This window comes from Egretta garzetta, unplaced genomic scaffold (genome assembly GCF_000687185.1).
Source record: "Egretta garzetta isolate BGI_Z169 unplaced genomic scaffold, ASM68718v1 scaffold18, whole genome shotgun sequence".
NCBI classification, from domain to species: domain Eukaryota; kingdom Metazoa; phylum Chordata; class Aves; order Pelecaniformes; family Ardeidae; genus Egretta; species Egretta garzetta.
Window position 1 is genome coordinate 629 of NW_009260616.1, and position 27686 is coordinate 28314.

At 36.9% G+C, this 27686-nt stretch overlaps 1 protein-coding gene across 1 annotated transcript in view; it reads left to right on the plus strand.

The window, feature by feature from the left end:
• Positions 1–1517: 1517 nt before the first annotated feature.
• SLC16A10 (solute carrier family 16 member 10) overlaps positions 1518–27686 on the plus strand; it is a 30955-nt gene continuing 4786 nt past the window's right edge. The window contains exons 1-3 of the mRNA XM_009645175.2: positions 1518–1659; positions 3613–4051; positions 24868–25011. Of these exons, the coding sequence (XP_009643470.2) occupies positions 1535–1659; positions 3613–4051; positions 24868–25011 (708 nt within the window). The 5' untranslated portion in view covers positions 1518–1534. The remainder of the gene's footprint in view (positions 1660–3612; positions 4052–24867; positions 25012–27686) is intronic.

The following is a 27686-nucleotide window of genomic DNA, read 5'->3' on the forward strand; positions in this document are numbered from 1 at the left end:
ACTGCCTCTGCCCCAAACAGTTGGGTCATGGTTCATTGAGATCATTGTTTCCCCTAAAATAAAGGTTTTATTTCTTGTACTCTCACTTCTGTTTTTCTCTAGCCATCTGTTCTCTTTTTGTCTTTCATTTACATTGTAAACTCTTTGAAGAAACAATTTTTTTTTGTTTGCTTGTTTGTTTTGCTCTGTTTTCTTTAGTGCCTTGCACAATGGGTTCTTCATCAATGTGTAGGGCTCACTGGTGCTTTAGCAACACTACTTCTAATTCTTGGTATTAATAGATATACTTGCAAATATTCTTCATTTGGTCTCTTGGCTATATTTTTTCCAGATAATTTTATTTGTCCTTATCACTGATCACAATTGTTTATCGAACTGTGTCTTTAGGAAAGACTTTCTAAACAAAATTCCAGTTACACAGATTTAAATCCATTTGAGGTTGAAAGAGTTCTTTCATCTTTCATACAATTCAAAAAGAAGTTAAAGATTTTTTTCCAATGCATCTTGCATCAGCAGCTTTTCCCACTACCTGTTTAGACCAATTTTTTTTTTTTTTTCCAAATAGATGGGCATGTTTACCCACCTGAATGTATTTGTTGTAACTATTGTGCTACAGCTGCTTGTTTTACTTCTATGCCCTGGGAGAACCATTGGGTATAACATGAGTAATGCACGTTTGAAAGAAGGGTTAGATGATAGCAGGTAAATGATGTGGTTCTGAACACCTGTATGAAGTGAAACAGAAAGTTGACTTTTAACTTAATTAATTAAATTCTCTTTACCAAAAATATCTTCTTAGGTAGCACTTGGAATAAAAACCACACTTGTGGCTGAAACTTTAGTGTACTCACCTGAACAGAGTCTTAATGATCTAAAGTCTCATTTATAAACAGAGTACAGATTTAACAATGTCTGTGAAGCTGGAGCAGTATCAGATGTAGTGATGTTTTCCCACTACGTATGGAAATGGTTGTACTAGCTCAAGTTCTTTAAAAGTAAAATAATATTTGTAATGTGTATATTCCAATGTAAAATATATTTTTGTTTACTCATTATTAATGTTCAGCATGACCTAGATCTATGTAATTAAGTTAAAAACTTGTTAATTTTTTTCAGCAAACGTAGCTGTTTAAAGTCATTAAAGTCTAGAATTAAACCAAGTGAAATGTGCTAATTGATGTCAGAATGGATATGGAACCTCAAAGGTATCTTTAATGGCCTAATCATCAGTTTGAATACTAGGTTAGTTACTGGAGGAATAACTGTTTGGAAAATAAAGTAAAAGTAACAATAACTTCTGTAGCTAATTGCATTCCTTGAACTAATAAAGTCTAAGTTATTTATGTAAATTGGTCACACTTTTTTTACCATGTCAGGTAAATATATTTAAAAATGTATTAAGTATTAAAGTAGCTTTCATCTAAGATTTTTTTTTGTTGCTGAACTGAAAACAATACTAGCTGAAAGCTTACATCACTTGGTCTTCTAAAATGCTGTCTCTTTCTATTTTGCAGCATGGGTGAGCTCTCTTTCAATGGGGATGGTCTTCTTCTGTTCTCCGATAGTCAGTGTATTCACAGATCTGTTTGGTTGTCGAAAAGTAGCTGTTATTGGAGCTGCAGTGGGGCTTGTTGGACTCCTTTCAAGTTCTTTTGTAAGGTAAAAAATTCCTTTCTTTATATTCCAAGTATTTTATCAGTTTTACAGTGCAGAGGTAATGCTGATCCTATCACCAGAATATGAAGGATTAAGCAGTGCTACTTTATATTACCTGCTAGAGTAGAAACCTTGTTTTGTTTTGTATAAATACATCAACAGCAAGACTAATGCTATTAGATCAACAGCATTGTCCTGCGTAAACTTGTACGTTTTCTTGATGTATGCTGTGTTTTTTGCAGGTACATAAACATTGTTTTTGTTTTCCCCCTGCTGCCCTGTTGCCTCAATTTGCTTTTAAAACACTGTTTTAACATTGATAAATATGCAGTGGGACCTCCAGGAAGGTGTTAATGCTCTAGTAAAATGTGATGTGTTCTTCTATTCTTACTAGTCCAATTGCCAAACACACAGATAGTTAAAACCTTGGTGAAATGACATGTACTTAGGGCTTATTGGCTTTATTAAGAAAATCTTAGTTTGTTCTTGTGTTAATGAAAAAAGTTGAACAGTAGTAAAGTGGTTTTTTCCTCCAGATTACACTTCATTTTGTACGTTTCTGTAACTCTTGCAGAATAAAACCTAAGAAGTTCAAGAGCGGCAGATTTGTTGGACATGCCCACTAGAAGATGATGAAACAGGACATTTACTCACTTACTCTAGTCATCAGCAGATATTGGTTAGTGAAGATAGGGTAAGAACTAGGAGGAAAATAAGCCACAGCTACCTCTAGTTCTCAGTCTGCTTTTCCCTCCACCCTTAGCAGAGTAAGTATAGGAACAAAGAGAAGCAAAATTCAGAAGTTTCCTACATAGGTGAAAATGTATCTGTACAGAGGCTTGTGAAAATGTATTTTCTACCCCTGTACTCTGAGGCAGATAGATGTGAACTGGTGGTGATCTGGATGGATGAATATCCATGCTGTGTGGCACTATGCCTGAGCTAATATGTCTAGTTTGGGCATATGTCCCCTAAGGTGAAAACAAATTTTCAGGAAGAAAAGAAATAGTTCTGTCTTGGGTACTGAGACTAGTTTTTATATTTATTACTGGAATAACATTTATGGCAAAAAGAAAGCTTTGTTTTCTTGTTACATGAGCAAGTTCATGGTTTTCATTTTTATCTTTTGGTTAATCAAAGTGCAAATATTTTTATTAATTTGTATTACTAAAGCAAACAAAAACACACTTCCTGATATGTTTAAGAGGCTTGTTTCCCACAGGTGAGGTAAAAACGAAAAGAATATATCTTGGAAAAGTTTCCTCCTCCTTGCTTCCCAGTAGTGTCTTAAGTGATGAATACTAAAACTGTCTCATTATTGTAAATTAAACTTATCTATAAAGGAAACGCGTTTTCTTCCTTTGAACAGAATGCCATCATCCTTCTGTTCCCTTGTTCCACTGGGTATCAGGGAAACACAAGAAGCATGCAAAAGGAAGTTTTGTGAAGGCTTTAAAAATATTTTAGCTTATTTGAATTATTTTTTTGAGAATTTGAGGTGCACTTTGAAAGGAGACTTGATTTTTCTGGGTTTGTGAGGAGTGTTAGTATTACTTTGGAACTGCTAGCACAGTGAAGAAATGTGTAAATCAAAACAATATAATTTTCTTTGGAAAAGAAAAAAACAAAAACTCAGCAATGGTTGAACTTATATTTGGCTAATTTACACTGACAACGATTCTTAAAACTTTTAGTCAGACTACTTGGTGTAATTATACTTAAATATAGTTTTGCTTTTTTACCTGTTCAGTGAGTTCTATGAAGTTTTCAGTGGAAGAAAATAGAATAGTTGCTGAATTAAGCTGACATAGTGTATTTCAACTATAAGTATGTACAAAGTCTTAACTCACTTTTGTAAATATGTCAATTCATTGAAAAGCTGTCTTGCATATTGTAGGTGAATGTGCGCACATAGTGTACAAAACACTAATTTTTTTTTTTTTTCTTTTGATGTAGCACCATCGAACCTCTGTATTTCACCTACGGAGTCTTATTTGCCTGTGGCTGCTCGTTTGCTTACCAGCCATCCTTGGTCATTCTTGGGCACTACTTCAAGAAACGCCTTGGACTAGTGAATGGCATTGTCACTGCAGGCAGCAGCTTGTTCACTGTGTCACTGCCCTTCCTCTTGAGAGTTTTGATTGATTCTGTTGGCCTTTACAACACCTTGCGGGTCCTTTGCATCCTTATGTTTATTCTGCTCCTGGCTGGCTTTACATACAAACCCCTTGTTTCCGATGCCAAAGACAAGGAGGGAGGAAAGAAGGGAAAGTTCAGATTTCCTCCTGAAAAAAAGATTTGCAATTTCTCAGTCTTCAAAGTTCTCAGTTACCGAATCTGGGCTTTTGGGATCCCAGCTGCACTCTTTGGATACTTTGTGCCTTATGTTCACTTGGTAAGTACACGTTTCTTCCTATGTAGGGTGTATTTAAAATGGCAGTTTTTTCCTTTTGTGTTATGGACGAAGAAAATGATTGGTGATAGAAGGCAACATTTAAAGTGCAAGTTGGGGAGAAATTAATTTTGATGTCTGTGACTAAGAGGGCTCTAATCAGAATTATTAGTTGAACCAGTTAAAATTTTAGTTCCTTGTTCTCAGTCTAAGGTTTAAACTACTTTAACAATGAAAAGAGACATTTGAAAAGTATTCTGTACTATTCCAAGGAGAATTCTTTATTTTGGTACTCGGCTACATACATGGGCAATGATACTTGTGTATTTCAGAAGAATAACGGAAGGAGTAAATAATAGAAAATGAGTAAAGCTTCTAATTTTTTTCCTTTAAATTGAGGTATGTTTGTTAATATATGCATTTTTAGTGTATATTTTATTGACTATTTTCCAGGTTTATTAAAAGCAAAATACTTGGATTATTCTGTGTCTCAATCTCTAGCTTTGTAGCACTAATATAACTGATCCTGTTACTGGGTGCTTCTAGCTGCTAATTCAGATGGTTTTTATTGCTGTCTACAGTAACTGATAAATCTTAAGCTTCTGATGATGGGGGAGCTGTCAATCACCCATTTCTTATACAGGTATTAAAGTTAATTTGTTTCCCTAGCAGATTTTTTTTTTGTGGTATACTGTTAATCTAAGAAATTTTGATGCAGCTGGGAGATAAATTTCATTTAATGCATCTGGCTGACACTCATTGCACTACTTACTCAAATGGTGAATTATTTTTGAATGGCTTCCTGTTAGTGCTGTCTAAACTGAAGTGGTTCAAACCAAAAGGCTTAAAAAGGAAAGGGGGGGGAAGCCCATAACCTGCAGTGGGATCCTCTATTAAGACCATTGCACATCCTCATATTGAAGAGGATTTGATAAAGAGCATGGACTGTGAAAACAGAAGGATCATATTAATATTACTCATCCCTGAGAGAACAGTAAGATTAATGATAATAAATGTCTTGAATTATGTCAAAAGTCTTCAACTCCTTGAAAGCCCGTGGGTTTGTATGCAATACAGCAAGTGGTGTCACTGCTTTCTGGTAATACATTGGTTAGATTACTAACTCTGCATCAGATATTTACTTTAAAAATTGCCTTAGGGTGGGGGATGGTTTGGTTTTGAGCAGCCGTAAACTGAATTTTATTCGTGGCTAGTTCTTGTTGCTTAATTTTTAATTGTGTAGATCTTCTATAACACTTACAGTTAAATGATTTCAAAGGACTGTACAATCGGATGATGAGTATTGTGACATCTTATGCTATTTCCCCATAAGTTTTGTAGAGATATTTTGAAATAAAACGGTGTGCAGAATAGCAGAAGGGAAGTGTTGTAGAGAAAGCTATTGGATAATCGTACATGATCGTTAACACTTGCAGAGAGCTGAAGAACAAGGCTATGCAGGTAGTCACATAGAACCTCTAAAACATTTCTTTAACAAAAAGCTTGTAACTTCTTACTAAGACATTTGTAAGAATGCTTCTTGTTTCTAGATTGGACTAAAGCTGCTGGCTGACTTGTAGAGGACAAAACCCATTGTATGTCTTACATTATTTTTCTTTTTATAATGTGCTTTCACTCCCGTTGAGTGCTTTTTTCCCTCGTATCAGATTGGCACAAATTCTGATTGTGAAATACAGCTCCAGTACAGGAAAACAACTTGTTATCAGGCGTTATATTAGAAACACCCTTGATCATTATAAAACTATTCCAAAGTGCAGTTGGTATCTAATATTTTAAAGATTACCTCAGAATTATACTAAGAGATTTAAATTCCAACATTATTCCTCTGAATCTCTGAGAAAAAAGAAGCTTAATTATTTATAACAAAATCTTCAATGACAGTTTGCTTTGTATGCCACTTCTGAGAGGGGAAGCTTCATCAGCTCTTAGGAACTTTTCACTGATAAGTTCTATTACCAAAACCCCCTCCTGAAACCCACAAGTTCCTGTCTTAATTTATTTGTCTCTTACTCAATTTTACTGCATAATCTCTGGTCCACCTGTAAATCAGACAGGAAAATCTTAAACAATGTATAGTAAGCTCCCACTACTTTTATTTAAAACCATTCTAAACAAGAAGCTTAGCTTTCATTCTTGGCTTTGCAGATAGCATTATTAAATGGAAAATAGCTTGTTTTTTTCTTCAATCTTTTAAAACATCTGATTATAATTCAGATTTCTATCAAAAAATCTAATCTAGGTACCTTTCAATATACGCAAAGAATCTATGGAGGATTGAGGTGCTACTTAACTTGTGCTATGCACCCAGGACTCTTGACCGTACTCTGAAATATTTAAAGCCTAGACCAAACTTTGATCAGTGAGTACGGTAGGTAGGGATGGTAAGAAACAGTATGAATTGGAATAAAATTTCATGTGGTTATACTGATAAAGAAACTATGTAGGTACTATCAATGTCAGATTTCTGTTTGCTTATGTATATGGTCCATTAAGTACTATATAAGTACTCACTAATCTTTAAGAAAGCTTGACATGCAAATAGTTTAATAAAATAATCCCTAGCTTTACTGATGTTGAAATGGAAAACTAAAACTTGAATTTCATACATAACAGTATTTCCACTTCCAGAATGTGTAAGATTTTTTCTAACCTTCAGTCTTGGATAAGTAATCAGGATGAAAATTGCTTAATATCTGCAGGTCACATATGTAAGATTATTTTACAATTATTTTGTATGTGATTGCCAAGGATGAATGTATCTTCAGTAGCAGAAGTCTTTGACAGAAAGCAGGGGTTCAAATCTGTCTGGGTTGGAGAATGCATTTGTAGGACTAACAGTAAACTTGCTGCTTGGGGCTTAAAGAATGAAGTGTTCAAGTGTTCACACAGCTAAACTCGCCAATTCTGTAATTATTTCTACATAAACCTAAACTCATTCGAGAATTTAGGTCTGCTTTTAGAACTAAGCAAACACTCATCCCTCTAACTCAGACTTAATTATTTCAAAAAGAAGGGAAAACCTTTTTAATTGAAAGGTATTTTTATGAAAACACAAGTAAGTGAAGAACCATAGCATTTATTGCTGGTGGGCAATGGTGTACGCTAGGGGGACTGTTTAGAACCTTAGGAAGTCTTTCTGGATTTGTATTTGAGAAAGTGAATAGATCAGTGTTTGTGAAGGGCAGAATCCATGCTGTTCCTTCAACACAGATACTTCAACTCCAGTAGATGGAACAGCATGGATTCTGCCCTTCAACACAGATACTTCAACTCCAGTAGATGGCTCTGGACTTTATCCCAGTTTTGTCTACTTTTGATAAAAACCACATTTTTTTAATGTAATTCCAGAAGTACATAAAAGTGCGTACTTCCAGATAAGTCAAAGGCTATAAGAAAAAAATAACTTTTTGCTAGTACATTTACCAAACCAGAGATTACTTTCCTTAGCTTTTGAAAATGAAAGTTACTATTGTTCCATTATTTACTGCATTTTAAAAATTGTAGCAGTACTGGAAAACAAGTGACAGCTTTTGTTATGCTAAAACTCTTGACATTTTGGGTTGGCTGACAATAGCCAGACTGCTAGAATGGTATGTTGGTTGTAAGTGCCCTAAGAAAAAACACTTATATGTGGAGCCTCATGCCTACAACTCTTCCTTTAGCCCTCAGACATGATTTCTGTACTTAAGTTCCATTTTTCCCACCTGGAAAGGCAGTTTCTGCCAGAGTGTTGGGTGCTCTTGACCATGTGGTGAAACACAGGTGCCACAGGCCCTACTCATTAGGGTTGTGCATCACCACTTGGGCCCGTGGTAACTGGAGGCTGCAGACTTGATGTGCTCCAGACATTGCACATCAGCTGCTGTCTGCTGGCTTGGCACAGCGGAAGAGCTCCTCAGGTCCCAGGCAGGGTTTCTGCTTGTCTCTTGTTTTCTGAAGCATATTGGAAAGGAGTATGTATGTTTTGAAACTTGTAGTAAGAAAGGAATAAAAGCTCATTTTGGACTTTGGAATAATAGAATTAGCCAAGCCTTAGCAATTTTAACCAGCTGCACTGTATTTGCCTAGATAAAGTAAAAGTTGTTAAAACCAAAGAAAATAACCTGCTCATGAACTAGGCTCTAACTAAAATTAAACAAATCGACAAATTAATTATATGGCATGCTAGATGGTTCATATCAAGGAGCTGGCAAGAATTACCAGTCAGGGACTGGTAGGTATCAGCTGCATGCAAAAGTATCACATTCCTCCTGGCTCTTGTAGGAAAGAACTAAAAAGGGAGTGCTTTTCTTATCCTAGTTTAATTGGTGTCAAATTCCATTAGTAGGTGTTCTATTCCATGTGATTTCTGGGGAATTGGGTTGGGAGAAACACTATAAATAGGTTTTGACTTAATTTTATTATATACTTTTAGAGTTAATTCAGAATGTTGAATAGCAAGCTGATAATTTATAGGATTACTAAATCAAACAGCTGTTTTTCCTCTGCATTTTAAATCCAGTCTAAATTTGCAGTGACTGGAAGTTTTTTCTTTTGATGTCTCTCTAAAATAAGCCAATAGCCAAATAAAAAAAACCCTAGTTTAGTCCATTCAGCTTTAAATTGTTAGTTGACATGCTGAACACTCTTCCCAAGCTGTTTTTAATAAGGACTTATCTCACAAGAAATGATTAAGCGTATTTGAATATTAAATACATTTGAAAGAAAGTATACCTCGTCTGTGTCACTTGACCTGTGCTTGTTCTGCTAATAAACAGAGAACAGTTTTCCAGGAATCGGTCTAATGTTAAGTGTTTAGTGCTGTTCTCTCTTACCCTTTAAAAAGGTTTGTACTTAATCAGGGTCATACATCCTTAATTCTTATGAGTTTGTTAGGTCAATTCTCTTAAGATTTGATATAAGGTAACATGTTAGGTAGCTTTAAGATATGCTGTTGCTTTTTGTGCTTTATTTAGCAGGGTGAAAAGAAATAATGCTTAAAATGGATGTTGTTGCTGCTTAGTCTTTTCTACAAGAAAAATGTGTATTCATAAAGCTTACCTTTCTCAGTCTAAATTTTTTCTCTTAAAGAATGGCTAGATCTATTTGAAAAAAATTTAGACTGAGAAAGGTAAGCTTTCTCTTAAAGAATGGCTAGATCTATTTGAAAATTAGGCTTATTGTTTAAATATGGTTATAGGCTTATATACAAAACTACCCTTTAATTGATAAGCGAGGTGAAAGTTACCACAACACTGACTATACTCTTAAAATTTCAGAATAGCTCAGGAAAAAGATTATAGTATTTCTCGCCCTGTGTTGCTGCCTATTTCTTAATTTGCTGTATAAATCTGACTTTTCCTTTTGGTGCTTATCCATGTTCATATTCCATGGTGGGTACATATTTGCATATGTAGAGATTTTTTTGTTTTGGTGAGCAGTAGCTATGTGGAGTGCATGTGTTCTGTGTCCATGTGCTTCATGTTTGAGATATGAAAAAATGGTGTGTGTCTGGCCATTTTTTTCCAACAACTTCCTCTGGAGACAGATTTAAATACTAGATTTATTTTCCTCCATAGATAGATACTGAAGATTCAGCGTCTCATTGCTTCTCTGAATCTGCATATGCCATGAATAGGTTCAGCTGGACCTCTAAGGAACAGGAAAGGGAGACTGCAGACGTAATACTTGGAAAAAATAGGTAGATACTGCCTCAGATTCTATAAACTTGCCACTGAGAAACAAAGCATCGCCTTGGACTCTTAAGATTTTTTTTTTTTGTTAGCTATATTGGAAAAGAAAATGTATCTCACAATGAAAGGTAAAGAAGCTTCCAAGCAGCTAGCCAACTAAAAGGTGTTCCAAAAAGATATAACAGCCCCAGTCCCATTGTTAGGTACAGGTGCTAAGGCTCTGCTGGCATCTTATTTGAAAATGAGATTTGCTGGCTTTGCTGGTAGGAGATAAAAATACACCATAGTATGTATGTCCTCCATGGTGCTGTGCTTTGCTGTATGCAAACCAGGAAAATACTATGTTTGGAAGAACTCAGAGGAGATTCCTTGCTTCCTGCAGTAGTACGTGTTGCATGAAGGTAACCAGTTTAGCCACCTTCTTCCCAGCTGTTCCTAAGTTCTATAAAAAGAGAAGTGCCAGTGATGACAAGCATTCTTACTGTGCCAGTGATCCCCTGCTCTGCTCAGTCCACAAACAGCTGTGACAGATTGAGTGCCCTGCTGTGTTCATCTTTGGAGACCACTTGGCCCATTTTGAGCATTTGAGTCAGCATTACCCAGCATGCCTAGTCATCTCAGGCTCTCTTTCATCTGGATAATCCTTCCAGTTCAGTTTGTTTACTATTTATTACCTCCCGTGGTCTTTCATCTGTCCTTCCAATGATATCTTTTACAATAGGAAGTTTCCTGGGAAATAAGAAATTCCTCATGTTCATCTTCAAAAAATAATAGGTTTGGGGAAACTTGTTCATCTGTAAACCAGAGTTAAATGTAATTGAGAGTTTTTATGACTTTCAGAATTCAACATTTCCGTTACATTATCACATGTGAAGTTCCTTAGCTTGTGTTAGGTCAAAACCATTAACAACACCAGAGCCCTTGTCATTTGAACTATTGACAGCTTTGAGGATTTTAACCCGGGTCTTTGAGGTAGCCAACTAACAGAGACAGATCTTCTCTATAGAAAATACTTAGTGGTAAAATATTTAGCGACCTGATCAAAGAGCTCAATAGGGTTTTTAAACCCTTGGAAGTCAAACCTTTTCCCTTGGCATAATGAAGGCTATGGTGGCCTCTTTGTTTTCTACATTTGCAAGGGTGTACCTCTTGCAGTAAGTTCTAGAGCCTGTTCAGGCTTGCAGATCAAAACACAACAGTGAAAATACACATTGTGCCACATGCCAGGCTACATCTGTGATCACATATGGGCTGTTGAAGGTTGGCCTATTCCACAGGCAGGTATTTTTTTATATATTTTTTTATATATATATATATGTTTCTGCCTTTTTGAAATTCAAGAGGAGTTTAGTAAGTGTCTGTGAGGAACCTCCTTTTGATGTCCAGGGCAACTAGTTCACTGGGGAAACTCACTGGTTTTAGTGACAGATACAGTGCCCACAAGGTAAACTGTCTTCCAGAACTCATTAATCTGTTCTCTAGATAACCTCTGGGCTTAAAGATAGCCATGGGCGATATTGTGATTGCATTTTCTGTTATCAGAGAGAAAGGTCATGGTCCTTCTGCTGAATAGGCGAGCTTTAAAGCCATGTGTTTCAGATATATCTCATCAGAACAGATGATGGGCACTTAAAGGCTAAATCATTTAGGCAGTCTGCTTCTCAGATGGAAGCTAAACTGTGTTCAAAATCTTCACTATCCTAACAAGACACACGTTTTTATTCCTGGGAGGGGCATGGAGATGGTTGTAATCTCTATAAAGTACTTTGCTACTCATAAGACCTTTTTAATGCATATAAACAAACTCATTTTTCTAGGCTGCATCGCAAAACCAGACAGATAAATATTAGTCTGTCCTCTGCATGGCTTTGTCTCCAGATCTTCTGTGTGTGTTACTTTGAAGTTGTGGGGTCTAGTGCTGTGCCCAAATAGTCTGTCCTTGGACAAAAAGATAGTGCTGTCTACTGGTCCGTACTTCCTATCTTTTGCTGGAACATCCATTCTGTACTGTTCTTTAGCTAAGAAAAGTTGTCTTTTTCACTTTAGAAACAACGTAGTGAACAGGAGAAAATGCTGATATGATGCAGATTTTTGTTGCCAGATTTTATTCCCCCCCTTTCCCTTCTGTAGTGCAAGATCCTTGCCTTCATGTGATTTAACTGATCTACAACTGTTTTATCACCTTGGACTGCCTTCTTAAATTGAACCAGGATGACTTGTCCTTCAGCTCTGATCTTTACCAGCCAGATGTTTTGACTTGTCGTTACCCATTTCTCACTCTGTATCAGTGATGTGCCTTGTTTTTCTTAATAACAGATCAGATTCTGCTGTGCAAATTCAATGGTTGAACCTTTGCCTGCTAGAATATGTGCCAATAAAAACTGACTTCCTGTGCAATCAACTAGGAGAAATGAAGAGCCAAGCTCTCATGACATCATCTGTACCCATGGTTTTTCCAGGAACTTACTTGAAATTCTTGCTATGTACTTTGAAAACTGTATTCACTTCCATATACTCACTTTCTGAAAGGTCTTACTTGTTAAGGACAAACCAGTCTCTCTCTATTCTGCCCATTCAGTAAAATAGCAGTTTTCTACTTGTAAACTGCACCCTACTGAAGCAAAAGCTTTGGGTCATTAGAAGAATTGTACTGGAAGATATAAAGGCTATAGAAACTACCCAAGATTCTCCAGGCAGATTTGAGCTACTGTATCTGGACAAGCTGTAGGATAGTCAGGATGAATCTCACTGCAGTAGTCTGTTCTGCCCAACAAGACTCTAATCATCATCCATAACATTGCTTACAAATATTTTTGTAACTCTTCAAGCCCTCCCTACTGATGTTATGTTCCTTAAATATTGTCAAGTGTGACATTTCTAGACTGACTCCTCACTTGAGAAACCAGTGTTTCAGTTGCTGTCCTTGCAAGAGCGGTCGTCTCCTCAGACGGTGGCAGTTGCTTTGTGTTCTCTACAGTGAGACATGCATCTGCTCAAGGAGCCATAGCAGAAAGGGGTTGCATGCCTTGCAACAAGTGAAGCTCTTCAGGTTGTGAATTCTGTGTGCACAGTCCTAATCCTGCACCTTTCTCCTCCCTTAAGTCCTCTGTGCCTGGATGCCACAGTGGAGACAAATAGAAATGCTGTCCTTTATGCATGAGTGCAAAGCATGATGAGAAGTATGATGTATACTGTATGGACTCTAGTAACCAAAAATCTTAAACATATAAACCACATGTATATCCACAATAAAGTGCATACACATAGCACATCTTGAAGAAATTAAGTTCTTGTAAGGTAAGTACTGTCTCTGTCTTGTGAACTACTTGTATTATGTCATAAATGCGCTGCTTTTAAAATGTTGTGTAAAGTAATGTTTAACATTTAACTAGTATGTCTGGATTTTTTTTTTATTCAAGCTGAAAAAAACCCACCCTTCATCACTACATTCACTTGCTTTTATGGCCTGCTGTTCAAGAAACCTGTTCGCTTCTTCAGATCTCCTACATCAGTCATTTGTCTGCTCTATCTTTTATTTCCCAGAATCTGCTGTTAGTCTGTTTTGTAATGATAGGGTAGTGTCTTCTAAATTATGTCCAGTTCTAACAGATAACTGTGTGTCAAACATATTTCTCTATACTGTAGATAACCTAAAAAAAATTAAAACTGTAGGTATAGCTGTCAATTTTAGCACTATTACCTTTCTCATCCACTTAATCTACCATATTTCTGTCTCCAGTGGAAGACTAATAAGGCACTGGTTTTGTAAACGTCCAATGTAATTATTAAGCAGATCTCTGAGACCCCAAATCTTCAGTGGCTTCCCATGCTTTACTTGCTTTTCTAATCTTTGCATTTATCTCCCTTCAGATCTCAACATCTGCTGCAGTTTGACTGCCCAGGTTAGTGAAATTTTCCCCCTTATCCACTTCTGTAATTATCCTGTGCACCCATTTCTTTCCTGGTATTCTTCAATGTTGATCTGGCAGTGTTTATTCTTAGCTAGATTGTCTACTTTTGACATTGGGGGTGGTGGGAAAAAAAATAATTTTTTTCCTACTTTGTACTTGTAATTATTGTGAAGGCATATTTAAACTATGTTTTCCAACAAGTACTGGAGAAGAATAGAAATCATAAGTACAGAAAGAATAGAAACTGAAAAGAATAAAACAAAATGTTTTCCATTTTTTTAGAAGTAAAAGTAAATGAAAGTTTACAAGACATATTTAGGTAGCAGGTATACTCTGGTACAAGCAGTAAGATGATATGGAACGATAAGAGCAAAGCAGTCTTCCTCAGGTCTATGCAATAGCAGCAGATTGAAAGGTCTGAGTTAGATTATGCTTTCCTTTCCTTTGTATCAGTCTCTAACAGCACACTGGTTAATGGACTCTTGCATAACACAAACTATTTTAATAGCAAACAGCATATAGTTTGAAGTCAGAATAAACTGTTAAGTGTATTCTCTTTTTTTTTGAAAACACTATTTTAATGTAAACTCTGCATCCTGTCTTTGGATGCTTGAAGCATCTTGACCTGAACTAAACTCTTCAAGCTCCATGAGTGCCCAGAAGCCTGAGAGCACAATTGACATTTTTTTCCTGCTATCCTCATACAGAGTAAAGAAAACAAATCACCAAAATTAAGTGAAGAACCTTCGTTCTCTCATATGCAGACTAGTTTTTGTGTCCAGCTTCTGCTCCAAGAAGAGCTGCATAGAAACAGTCTTTGCATTTTAAATCCTGTTCAGGCTTGTGAATTTCTTTCCATGTATTTTGAATTTTCCTTTGAAACCCTGGAACCTAGCTTTTTCCATTTGATTGCCAGTAACTGTCAAGCTGTGAGCTATTTTTCAGGTTCTTTTCTGATGATTAAGTTAAAATCTGTCATTACTACTGAGCAGAATATTTCCTAGGAAAAGGGAGAGGTGGTTTTGGATTGCTCCGGGCAGGAAAGAAAACTGAACATGTCTGTCTGTATCCTGAGTAAGGGCTATATCTCTGTGTGAGGAGGGGAGGCTTTCATTGTCATCTTTTTGTCATGTTTTAAATGAAAATATGACTACTTGATTCAAATATTTTGGGCTCTGCTCTGGTAGATATTTGGCAGTGTATTTGGGACTTCCATCCAGAATTGAGACTCTTGTGAGAGCTTTCTCCCGTGTTCCCCAGTAGAATGAGATGGGCATTTCACCCAGCTCTGTGGAAGCTGAAGTGATTATGACCATGTCCACAAGTAGATCTCTAATACTGAACTGTTATGGATGCCCTCAGAATTATGTGGCAGCTGAATAAAGGTTTGAGAATCTGTTTTGATTTTACTCACTTAGACTCCTTAAACCGTAAGATTTATCTAGTCCTGAGAGACTTGATAAAAGTAGCACAAATTCTATTGTGGAGCAAGGAAGTCAGCCTCTCAGAAGATCACAGTAGTGTTGTTACATGTAGGTAGATGAATGAATTCAAATTTTACTAATCAGTTAACTCCAAGTTACTTGCTTATTGTGTTGTTCTTCAAGATGGGTAAGAAATACAATCGTCATGTATTTATATTTTAAAGGGGCTACTGTAATAAGCTGCTTCCTTTTCACACAAATGAGTCTACAATATTGTCTGGTAATCTTATTGCTAATTCTACCGGTGAATTGAAAAATTTACTTGAGGTAACAGCATTTTTTGTGAAGTAGAAACCCATCCTTTTGTAAAAGCTTTTTGTTCCTCATTAATTACTTACACTTATATACTTATAAACACTGATTTTATTCTGATCTTAGTCCAGGTTTCAGTGTTTCTCTTTGCCTTTGTCATCTTCCTGTCCTGAGTAGTTACCTAACACGAGCGCTCTCCTGATAAGTTTTTCAGCATGGCAGATTCCATAGACCTTGAATCAGTCTCATAGCTGTCTTTCAAAATGTTTTTCAAGCTGAGGGGTACTCATTTCTCTTGGCTTGAAGACCTTCTGCTTGACTGACTAGTCCTTATGGTCCAAAGAATAAGAAGCTTCTCCAGAGAGCAAGGGTCAGGCTTCTGAATTGCCCCTCAAAGAATCTTTTTTTTTTTTATCAGGAAGACTAGCTGGCTAAGGCAGACATGTTAAGTTCAGCAGTGAGAGGCCATCCTTTTGTGACATGTAAATGCTGTAGCTAACACAACATTCTAATAAAGGTCTTGCTTGCTGTATTATAACGGTGTTAGCACTTCCCTTTTTCCACTTACTACTTCATTTAATGGGTTAATACAGTTAGTCCTGCTTGTCCTGCCATAAAGTCAGCTGTAAGCTTACCTTCAGGTTTGAACTGTCAGAAGCTAAATATATGCTTTCTATAAAATGTATGTAATACTTCCAGCAATGTCTAATTTAGGCAAAAATAAGGAAGGAAATTAGGTATTTAACTGAAGTAACTATAACTACTAACAGTTCTTAGTTTAAAAAAAAATTGCTTTTCTTAGCATATTTTTGCACTTCTTTCTGGACAAATAGCATATGCCGTTATATTCCTCTTCTCAGTATTCTTTTATTTTTTCAATTTTGAAGCTAGGCTAGTGAAGTTTGACCGTGTTTGTTTGGAAGTCAAGGCCAAGGCATTATCATCACTAGACAGAATAGTACAATAGATGTATTTTTCTTTCTTTAAAGTTGAGGAAGACTAAACTGGATGTGTAGCAGCAGACTTGTATTAAAATTTTACTTAAGTATGCTAAATAAAATTAATCCATACCATAAGCTTTTAATTTAATATTATGAAGAGGATGACCTTGCTATATTGGGTTTTAGTTGCTTCACTTCTATTACATGCTTTGAGAATCCATCTTAAATTGTGTTTACAATAATTAGCCAAAGTGGTTTTTTAATAAGTCCAGTGCATACAATGTTAATCATCAGTGGTTAGTGAAGTATTTTCTTGTTACTGTGGGTGTTTGTATAGGCTATCTTAATCCATTGTTTTGATACTCTATAATTTTCTTAATTCTAGCATATCACATAATATGCTCAGTTTAATTACATAAGTTATAACCTGATAACACTTTATCACACTAGTAAATGCCACAATGATTTGAAAAGAATTACTTACTGAAATTTAGAAGCATAATGTAAGTGGTGATGTTGTCAGGAAATTGCTTCCTTCACTCATAAGGTTACTTTAATCAAATGTGCAGCAGAGTTTTACCAAGCTAGAGCTAAAAAAAAGTTTTCAAGTTATAACACTTAATAAGGATATCTTAGTACAGTCACAAATACATACATCAAATCACTTCATGAATTATAGACAGTAAGACTGTCCCAGTACTTCATCCAATTTACCCAGTTTTTTGAGTATAGACTTACTTTGCTAAAGGGCCTTTTAAAATACTAATCTTTTTCATAAGTTGTTCTTATTAAATTTCTGCTTATTGCCAGATCTTTCTTCTGGATTCTGTACACATGGTCCATGTCTTTAATAATGAGTAATGACCAAAATAGGACATCGTTCAGCTGAGGCCTTACTGGTACTGAGCAGTATGTGAAGGTCACAGTGTGTCATGAATTGATATATTCTATTACTTTGGCAATATGATGATGTTATTGGAACATGCTGAAATTGAATCTGCTAAACGTTTAGTTCCCTTTCTAAAGAGCTGTTGTCAGATCATTCTTCCATCTTGTATTTATGCATCTGATTTTTACCTCGTGTAATGGTTTTTGAGTATTTATCTCAATTTTTTAATGGAAATTAAATTAATGAAATAACTACTTATTTCACACTATTGACTGAGATGTCAGGTTGCCAAGATAATTTTGAGTTCTAGTTGTCTTCTTTACAGTGCTTGCAATACTTATTCTTTGATGTAATTTGCAAATTTCATAAGTATATTCTCTATTTCACTGTCATTAGTGAAAATGTTAAATAGTGGTAGATTTGGGCAGATTTTTACAGAGCCTTCTTTGGCTTATGCAATTTTGCAATGAATCACTAATTAAAAAAAGCTTTTCCAAATATTTCAACATCCATCTTTACAGTTGTTCCATTTAAGTCATGTGTTCCAAGCTGGCTCATAAGAATTCTTGTGTTTGAGAGAATTTCAAAATGCTGGCCAAGGTAAAGATTTGTTACATCTGTCCTTCCCTCTGCTGTCAAGGTTTGCTACCTACCATCTAATAAAAATTAGGGTGGGTTTTTCTCACAAATCTATGCTGATCCTTAACTTATGATGTTATCCATTAGACATTTGATTCTCTCTCCTTTTCTAATGTTATTCTGGAAATTCAAGTTGATGTGGTTGACCTGTAACTCTCTAGGACTTGCTAATAGTAGCTAATTTTGGACATAGAGTCAAGTAAGACAGGTCCAGGAAACGCTGCTTTAGGGCCACAAGGGATGGATAGAACTAAGACTGTAAATTGTGGATTGTAGTCACAAATGAGAATCAATTTAAAAATACTTAAAAAGGGTAAGTTGTTTGACAATTTAACTCTCGGTCCTCATGTGTATTGTGACACTTCACTTCTTAGATAACCCTGGCTTTATTCCTCATCCTTGTTTTCAGTCACTGTGAGCTTCCCCAGGTAACACGTGTGCCTTACCTGTCCCGCTGCTGCTGTCCAAGCCACACCAATCCACCAGTATCCTTCTGCCCATTTCTTTATGCTGGCTCTTGTAGCTCCAATGGGATCCAGTCTGTTAGCACCTCCAGGAGCTACTAGTGGAGGACAGGACCTGAAAATACCCTGAGATATGAAGTAGGGGGGAAGAGCAGAAGTCATGGACTGTCTTGTGCTGTGGTGTAGGGGTTGTCCTCCATGCTTCAGGCTTCTCTCAGTCCCCAGCATGCTTTCTTGCACCATTCCCTGAATACCTTACAGGCTTACCAATTGGCATTCATTCTGTCAAGACCTGAGAACTGGTTTAAATACTTTAAAAATGATTAGCATTTGTGACTCTAAGTAAAAGAACTGTCTATTGGTTAACAAGCATTGTTTTGGTTTCTCCAATTTAAGTTTTCTGCTGTCGGTTGCATATTTTGATCTCTAGGATTGTACTCATCCTCTACATACTCGTAAAGATTACACTAACAGCTCTGAGATGTTATTTTTTTATTATTTAGGGCAAATTTCTTCAGGACTAGCTATTTTTTTGGGAAAACTAAATAAACAATTTTAACTATGCAATTGTCAACTTGAGTTTTTCTCTTTAATCTAATCTGAATTCTTAACCTTTATGTTAAATAGGCTTAACAGTAAACCTGTTAACTGTTATGTTCAGGTTTACTTGATAAGTTCAGATTATACTTGTTCTGAATCTTCATGATGTAAAGATTATTCTATTTAATCTATTTTATTTAGTAGAATAATAGAAAATGTCCCTATTGCCATTAATAATCACCTTGTTCCTTTAATTCGTAGAATCATAGAATGTTTTGGTTTGGAAGGGACCTTTAGAGGTCATCTAGTCTAATCTCCAATTCTCTCCTTGTCCATTATGTAGATTAAATTGACCAGAGATAGAAAGAGGAAGTATCACTGTTGTGGCAAGTATGTAAACAGGAATTATCCTGAAGATGTACATATGCATATTTTTATCATATGAAGACACTTAATTTCTAAAGAATGCTACTGTATCCATCTGAGGATGATGGCACTTCCTTAAAAATGGATCTGCATTAAGTATTAGTGATGCTATTTCATGTCTCTTAACATAAATAACATTGTTTCAGTAGATGTTTAGGAGCCAGGAGTTGCTGGTTTGTTTGCTGGTTGATTTTGGCTCATCAGTAAAAGTCTGGTGGAGTCTGAACCAGAAATGTATTTTTATTAAATGATCTTCCCAGTGCCTAGTACCATACAGTTCTCTGGCAATCAAGTTTCTTTCTCTGATTTCTGCCACCGCCCCCCCTATTTGTGGTGAGTCCTTATGTTAGGGAATAGTGGTTTGTCCAGAGTTATTTTATGCTCTGTTTTTCAGCTCATTCTGAAACTTTCAATCTCCCAGGACGGTTCACTGCAAGGTTCTTGATATTTTTATCAAGGCAACAGTTAATATTTTTCTCTAGGCTTCTGAAGGAGTTGGCTTGTTCAGGCTGTTCATTGAAGGAAGTCTGCTGTGTGGTGCTAACAGTACAGAAAGATCTGTACATCATCAGTAAGGCTGTTCTTTTCTCAGGAGATGTGTGTGAAATAAACCTAAGCTCTTAGTTTTCTGAAATTTCCAAGTTATAATGGTAGTCTTGAAGATGAGTGCCAATATAACTTTTCTATGTATAACCACTCCATTTATGTCCTGTCAGTTGCTTACTTGGACATTCACCTAGTTTTTTTTTTTTCTTTTGCCTTTCTTGCACTTACTGCTTGGAAAAAAAAAATTCCAAGTGATAATGTGGCCAGCAGGAGTAGGGAAGTGATCGTGCCCCTGTACTCGGCACTGGTGAGGGCGCGCTTCAAATGCTGTGTTCAGTTTTGGGCCCCTCACTACAAGAAAGATGTTGCGTTGCTGGAACGTGTCCAGAGGAGAGCAACAAAGCTGGTGAGGGGTCTGGAGCACAAGTCTGATGAAGAGCGGCTGAGGGAGCTGGGGTTGTTTAGCCTGGAGAAGAGGAAGCTGAGTGGAGACCTTATTGCCCTCTACAGCTGCCTGACAGGAGGGGGTAGGGAGGTGGGGGTCAGCCTCTTCTCCCTGGTAACAGGCGATAGGATGAGGGGCAATGGCCTGAAGTTGCACCAGGGCAGGTTTAGGTTGGACATTAGGAAAAATTTCTTCACAGAAAGGGTTGTCAGGCACTGGAACAGGCTGCCCAGGAAAGTAGTTGAGTCCTCATCCCTGGAGGCATTTGAAAGATGGGTAGACGAGGTGCTTAGGGACATGGTTTAGTGGTAGGGTTAGGTTAATGGTTGGACTTGATGATCTTAAAGGTCTCTTCCAACCTAAACGATTCTGTGATGGAATGACAAGGCCATCATGCCTTCCAGTAACACTGAATGGGTTTTTGAAGGCTATGGTAATAATAATCAAATCAATAGATTATGGAACATATTTCTATGCCTAGATTGATGGCTAAGTCTCATACATTATACAAATCTCAAATTATTTTGGGTGCCTGGATTTAAAATCGTTGCATGGCTAAGAGGGCCAATTAGTACTGAAAAAATAATGTTATTAAAGCAGTTCTGGATATGACGAGTGCTTATACCTCAGAATAGATTCCATACCATGAGCCCTATGATTGATTCAATCTCTGATCATATTTTTTTGTCTGTAAAGTTATGTTTTAGACTTGTAAGACACTGCGTGTAAAGCTTCATCTTCATTACTTACAGACACGGCTCACCAATGGTCATTCTGAGGAAGCAGAGTTTTGCCTGGATTTCTGTAGAACTCATGCATTTCTGGAAAGCATGAAGAATGAAAAGATTGTGTAGGCTATCCTTTTTCTTTTCCTGTCTGGGAATGAAAAATCAAAACCAAAAGAACCCCCCTCAGCTCTTTCAGAAAACTGTTAATTTGGAGCTGTTAGGAATAGTATCTCCAATTTACAAATTGCACTAGCAATACTCTGTAAATGTTTCCTTTTTTCATTCAGAACCAGTGTAAGAATAGTGTCAGAAATCAGGACTTAAAGAGAATGCTGGGTTTTATGTGCTCAAACTTTTCTAGGTCGTATATTGCTGTTGGCCATCTCTCTTGGTGAGAAAGATTGCATTGCGTTTAGCCTACTAAAGCTGTACTTGATTGGGAATTCCCAAAGTGGAATATACACAGGAGGAAAGCAATTGACAGAAAGAATTCTTTCTTACTAGCTCATTACCACTTCCTTCAGATTCAGGTTCTTTGTCTTTGGAAAAAGGAACTGGACATATACTCAGATTGTTCACTCTATCTTTGATTCAGTGCATGAATATAGCTAAAATGTGTGTGCACTGAATGGAAGATCTTGGCAAAATCTGGGCCTTGGTTGGATGGAGAGAGGTTTGCCAAGACAGTATATCTGAAAGTATTCTAGCCACTACCAAGTGGCTAATCTTTCTTCTAGCCTCATCCTAACAGTAATGAGAATTTGGATGAAAAGTTCTGTGTTTATATGCATTACCCTGATAACAGAGCAAGGTAAAATGCTGGTGCCAGGGATACGATCAGTTATATTGTCCACTATCATAATTGTATCATTGTCCACTAAGACATAGACTGTCTTGATCTGGTAAACTGCATTGTATGAAGATAATTTATTTTAAAATAGTAAAGAAGCCATGCTAGTCTGGAAGATCTTGTACTGGTTGGCTCAGGCAAAATTACAGGCCTCCTCTACATTTGGAAAAACCAGACCTGCAATTCAGCTTGCATGCAGCTCAGTGAAGAGCTAGCTGCGTTACTGAGACAGGCAAAACCCACAGGGAAATGCTTTGGCCTTTGTCTGCTGTGTGCCTGGGTCCCCATTCGACTGCCGTAGGTAATGCCTAAAGAGTCATGTAATTACAGCCTGTATAGCTCTGCAATGACAAGAGCCTTAATGCATGAGATGCTGCCTGAGAAGGTTCACAAGTAATTGCTCATCATGGGATTTCTGAGTAGTTCTATCAGTTAAAAATCTGTGGAAATCTGAATTTTGTTTAAACCACTTGATCATAAATAAATATATTTAACCAGTAGTTAAAAGAAATGTCTCCAAGTCCAAATGAGTTAGCACTTACAGTACTGAATTAATCCTGAATTGCTGTATTTTCAGATATTCAGTTAATAATACTGCTGTTACTTACAGCTTGCTTAGTGACTGTATCGCTGAAGATTTAATATGCTGGTAAGGATCAGAGGGTCAGCTCTGAGATCAGCCCGGGTTGCTCAGGGCTTTGTGCACCTGGAAAACTTCCAAGGAAGGAGACTGAACAAGCGCTCCGGGCAGCCTGGGCCATGGCCTACTGCCCTCCTGGAGAGAAAGTTTCTCCTTCCATCTAGCTGGAGGCTCTCTTTAAGGTTATAGTGTGCTTAAGAGGAGTGAAAGCTAAAAAAAAACCCCAAAACCTACTAGTTTAGATATTTGAAGATAAGAGATGAGTAGTGGTGGTTTTCCTACTTAAGGAGTTGATTGAATCCAGTATTTTCCCCCATTGATCTGAGAGAGGACAGTATTTTTCACCCTTGAGAGGGCTGCTTTGAGAAATCCAGTTACTCAGTCGCAGCTGCAGGGTTAATAGTTATCTAGGCATAGAGCTTTATCTTGCCTCTTGAAAAGCCTCTGGGGAGTGGATGAATCAGGTCTGCTGATTAAACAAGCTAGAGGCTGCAGAAACATGGGAGTGGAGCAGGTGAGAAGAATGGCAGAAAATACCTTGGCTTCTCTTGCTGGCTGGGCCACCAGGTGTTGACAAGCACATAAAGGTAGGGGTGGGAAAGCTGTCAGCTTTTTCTATTCTCACCTTTGACAGAAAGGGAATAAATAGAACAACTTATCTTTTATGTTTAAATATAATTTCAGAAGAAAAATTTAATCAGATTCTGTTCTCAAATGTGTCTTAAAAAGTAAAGAAAAAAACCCCAACCCTCAAAAATAGAAAGAGGAAGCATCTGTCTTCAATTGAGGTTAGAAGTTACTCTTTAAAACCAAACCAAAACCACTAACCCTTATTTTTTATTTCCTTTCTGACAAAATCTATTATATTGGACAAATTAATACTAGATTTAATAGACTTTCTGTGACATGTAAACAAAACCCAACTGATTTTATACTTCAGAAAATTGCCATCACTTAGCAAATCCTGTTTGTGTTGGAAAAAAAGGGCTCTGCTTGTGTATTAACACTCTGGCCAGGAAAGAATCTTGTCTGTCTTGCTCTAGAAGTATTTACTAAACCTGAACTCTTCCATTTTATAGATATGAGAATAAAGGTTCTTTAGTTTGAAGTGATATTGCATAATTAGAATTAATAAAAAAAAAAAATGGTGTGCAGCTTTTGCTACCCAGTTCTGTCAGCCTGTGATCACCTTGTCTCTTAATTGCTTTTACTACAGCTTTTCTTTAAAATCAGTTTCTCCCGTTTGCTTCTTCACACCTCTGAGTCTTTACACTTTCTTGTTTGGAACTAGTCACAAGCACGGAGATCTGCAGGACTATGCAAATGATTTTTACATCTTCTAGTGCCCACTTTGGCATATTTGGTATTGCCAAGTGTATTTCAAAAAGCAGTTGAGCAAAAAACCTTTCCTATGAGTAATTTCTGGTCTATGGTTGATTTCTTTTTTTAAAAAAAAAAAAAAAATCCACAAACAAAAACTGCTGTGGAACCAGGCAGAAGATAAAAAAATCCAAATCCATCAAGCCAGTCTTATGATTTTTTTTTTTTAACATGACTTGAAAGTTTAGAATTACTGACACTGGTAGCTCATAACGTTGTAGTTGATGGTCTAGTGTCAGGACTGTTGGTCAGATGCTTTAGTTCTTCAAGGTGAAGTGGCTGATGTCTGCCTTATTCATTGCTGCTGTAGGTGCACCCTCTCCTGGAAGTGCTTGCTGTTGTGTTTGGCACTGTAGGGGGTTCCTGCTCCTCTTCCTCCTTGCCCCTGGATGCCATGGTGATCATGGATGTCAGGATGAGTCCGGGAGGGCCCTCCGACTTGCACTGTCCGGCCTCCAACTCTCTGCCCCTCCGCTTCCCACTCCTGCCCTGAGCTATGTTGTAAATTTGGTAGCATAGATCTCTCAACACATGGTACTGCAGTGATACTCATTAATCATTTGGTACCCTCAGACCAGAGAGCATGCCCTGGCCAGTGAAGCAACCAGTTCTAGACAGCCCTTGTGGATTCTGCGTTATGTTAAATCTATGATTAGTGAATGAGATGTGGTTGTGTAGAACACTTCAGGGTTCTCTCCAGTTTTCTTGGTATTGGATGCAGCCGCCTTGTTCTCTTGAATTAAGTTCTGTAACTGTGAATAAAGCAACAACACGTTTCAGATTGGTTTTATTGCATTGCACTTAATACTGATAAGCCAGTGCAAAACTTACTCTAAAATCTGTAAAAGCAGAGTAAGGTAGCTGACCATTTTTAGCCACACTTGTAAGTCTGAGATTCACTGACTTCTTCTATTTAACTCAAGTTTTCTAAGGTTTATCTTCCTTTTAATTCTAAAGCCAGTTTATTTTCTCAACTCTCTTCTTCCAACAGATGAACCATGTAAAAGATAGATTTGGTGACAACGTGCCAGAAGAAGTGCTTCTGCTGTGTCTGGGCATTACTTCAGGAGTTGGCAGACTGATCTTCGGCAGAGTTGCAGATTATATTCCTGGTGCAAAAAAAGTTTATTTACAGGTATGTCTTCACACTGTTCTGAAGGAATATACAGGCAATATTCTGAAGGCTTTGGTTGCAGGTACTCTTAAGGAAGCAGAATTAACTGATTAGAGATTCAAAATTGAGACATCTCAAAACTCTAGGAAACCCAGCGTATGTTTTTTGATACTAGGAGCCTTTGGTGCAAAGTTCATGAATCTCTGATTTTTTTTTTTTTTTCCCCCTTTTTAATGCTAAGGCAACGTGTCTACTACCTGCTGGCTGTTTTCAGCTGGGAATGAAAGAAATGACTAATCATGACCATGTGAGCGAGAAAACCTTTGGGGATTCTCTAGATTCTGCTTTCCCTGGTCTATCCCATGATTTTGTAATGGTTGCAGAAAGACTAATTCTCTCCCTGTGTTTCTCTTGAGGATCTTGGATCTATTTTCTTGATCTCTGATAGGTGATAATTTGGTGTCAAGTATGTTCTGTGCATAGTGCACACTGGTAAAGCCATAGGAATATAAGAGGTGCTCAGTTGAGGAGATTTTGCCGAATAGAGGGGGTTACTTGCAGAGAGTCACAGCATCCAGAAATGCTGAAGCTTGGTGATGAAGGAGGATATATGATTTTTCCCATCCACACTTATAAAGGATATTTTTTATGAGAAAGTAGCACTGTTAGTGTAGATTTTTGGAAAAGCTTTAGTTAATAACTTGCATGATATCAACCACTGGGCGTTTTTCTTTTGTTGTTTTAAAACGAATAACAAGGGAGACATCTAATGGCTATTATCTGTACTACATCATTGAAAGCAAAAATTCTTGGGAAAGAACCATCTTTCTGAAGACTGAGTACTTGTTGCCATAGTTACAGTCCCAGTCTGTATCATCAGGGAATCTGAATTCATGTATCTCATTCATTTGCATTGATTTAATACCTATTGTTACACTTTCAGGAAATGTCAATGTTAAGATAAAAAGTGAAAAGGCAGCCTTGAGATGTTACATATAACTTATAAAGCACAAATACCAAACTTGCAGTAAAACTACAGGCTTTTTTGTTCTTTTCCTTGAACAGCTAGAACTGAAAGCCATGGGCTTTTGTTTAGGGCATGAACTAGGATGCTTCTGAGTACTGTTGGTTTCACCTAGTTTTAAGCAAGGAATGCATGTTCACTTTTGCTAAACCACACCCCAACATCTTTAGCTCTCCTGTTTCAAATTGGCATTTTTGAGGGAAACTGAATATTCACCTCAAGTATTATTCTGGATTGTCCAGCAGTTCATACTATAATTCTTAAACATTATTTTTGCATGAGATATGAATTTTGACTAATGCAAATGAAACATCTTTCCTCTTAGAACTTTACTGTCTCATAGTTGAACAGCTTACAAGAGTTCTACCCAGCAAATTCAGCCTTCATCTTTCTGTTTCTGCATTTCTTTTTTTTTTTATGGACTTGTTTTGATGGATTTTGCTTTATAAATTCTATCTTTAGTAACAGAATGATGCATCCTGTCTCCTCTAGATACAAAGTTTAGTGATTCTTGTTTTAGTGTTGCTTTTACCATAATGGTAATACAAAGAATCTGGTCAACAATATCTTTTAGAGCTTGTCTACAGATAACCATGCTACTACTTAGATACAAATATTATTTGAGATCAATTTATATTTTCTGTATCAGAATACACAGAACTGAAAGTTTCTTCATCTCTATTCTTAAGTTCCTATAAGAAGCCCAGTTCTTCAGTGTTGCTGTTTCTATATCACGCTTCAGATGCTTCACAACAGTCTGTCTTTAGTATGCTAAAGGAAAAGTATATTACTGAAAAGAGTTGTTATGCTGTCCTGAAAATTGTTTCATTTTGCTGTCTACTTAAAGACTTTTCCTAATGAAGTAATTTTTTGTCACTTATCCGTCAAAGTTGTGATGCCTAGTAGTTTTTAAGTGGCCTTATTTTTCTTTCATGGTCTACAACTGACCAATGTGTAACACAGGTCTTGTTTGGAAAATGTATTTGTGCAGTTAGGTGGTGCCTTGGTTTCCTGTGCTGACATATGGATGGTGCACAAGCAAAGCTCTTGCCTTTTTTTTATTTCCTCGTTAATTTTGCTTCATTTTGCAGAAAGACAAAGTTTTATTCCTTTAATTTACAACAAAGAAATAATAAGTAAGTATGCATGGCTATAGGAATACAGCGAGATACCTTTTAGGTGGAAGAATTGAAATGAGCCTTTCAAATACCACCTCTGAATATAAGCACCCTGAAGTAATCATTCATAATACTGATCTTTTTACTTAAATCACAACAGTGAGGAGTCTAATTGTAGTGTTTTATTACATTAAACTTCTGATGTTTTTGTGGCTTTTACTTGTGAAAAGAGCAGAGAGTAACTTTTCAAACAATGTTGGTGGATGAGAAGTGACCTTACATAATCACTGCGGAGTAGTTGATTACGAATGCATTTTGAAAACTTGTGAAAAGGGTAGTGGAATTTCTTTGATTGCATGTCATGTGTTTATATGTGTTTGGTTTATCATGGTGTGTAACTTCTGTGGTAGTAACCCATGCAGACTGTTTATATTTATTTCAAAGTAAATACAAGGGGACAACTTAATTCACTACAAAGGCAAGAAAGGTCACCTGTTGCCTTTATCTTCGCTGATTTGATGCAAGATGTTTTTACATTTCCCCCCCCCCCCCCC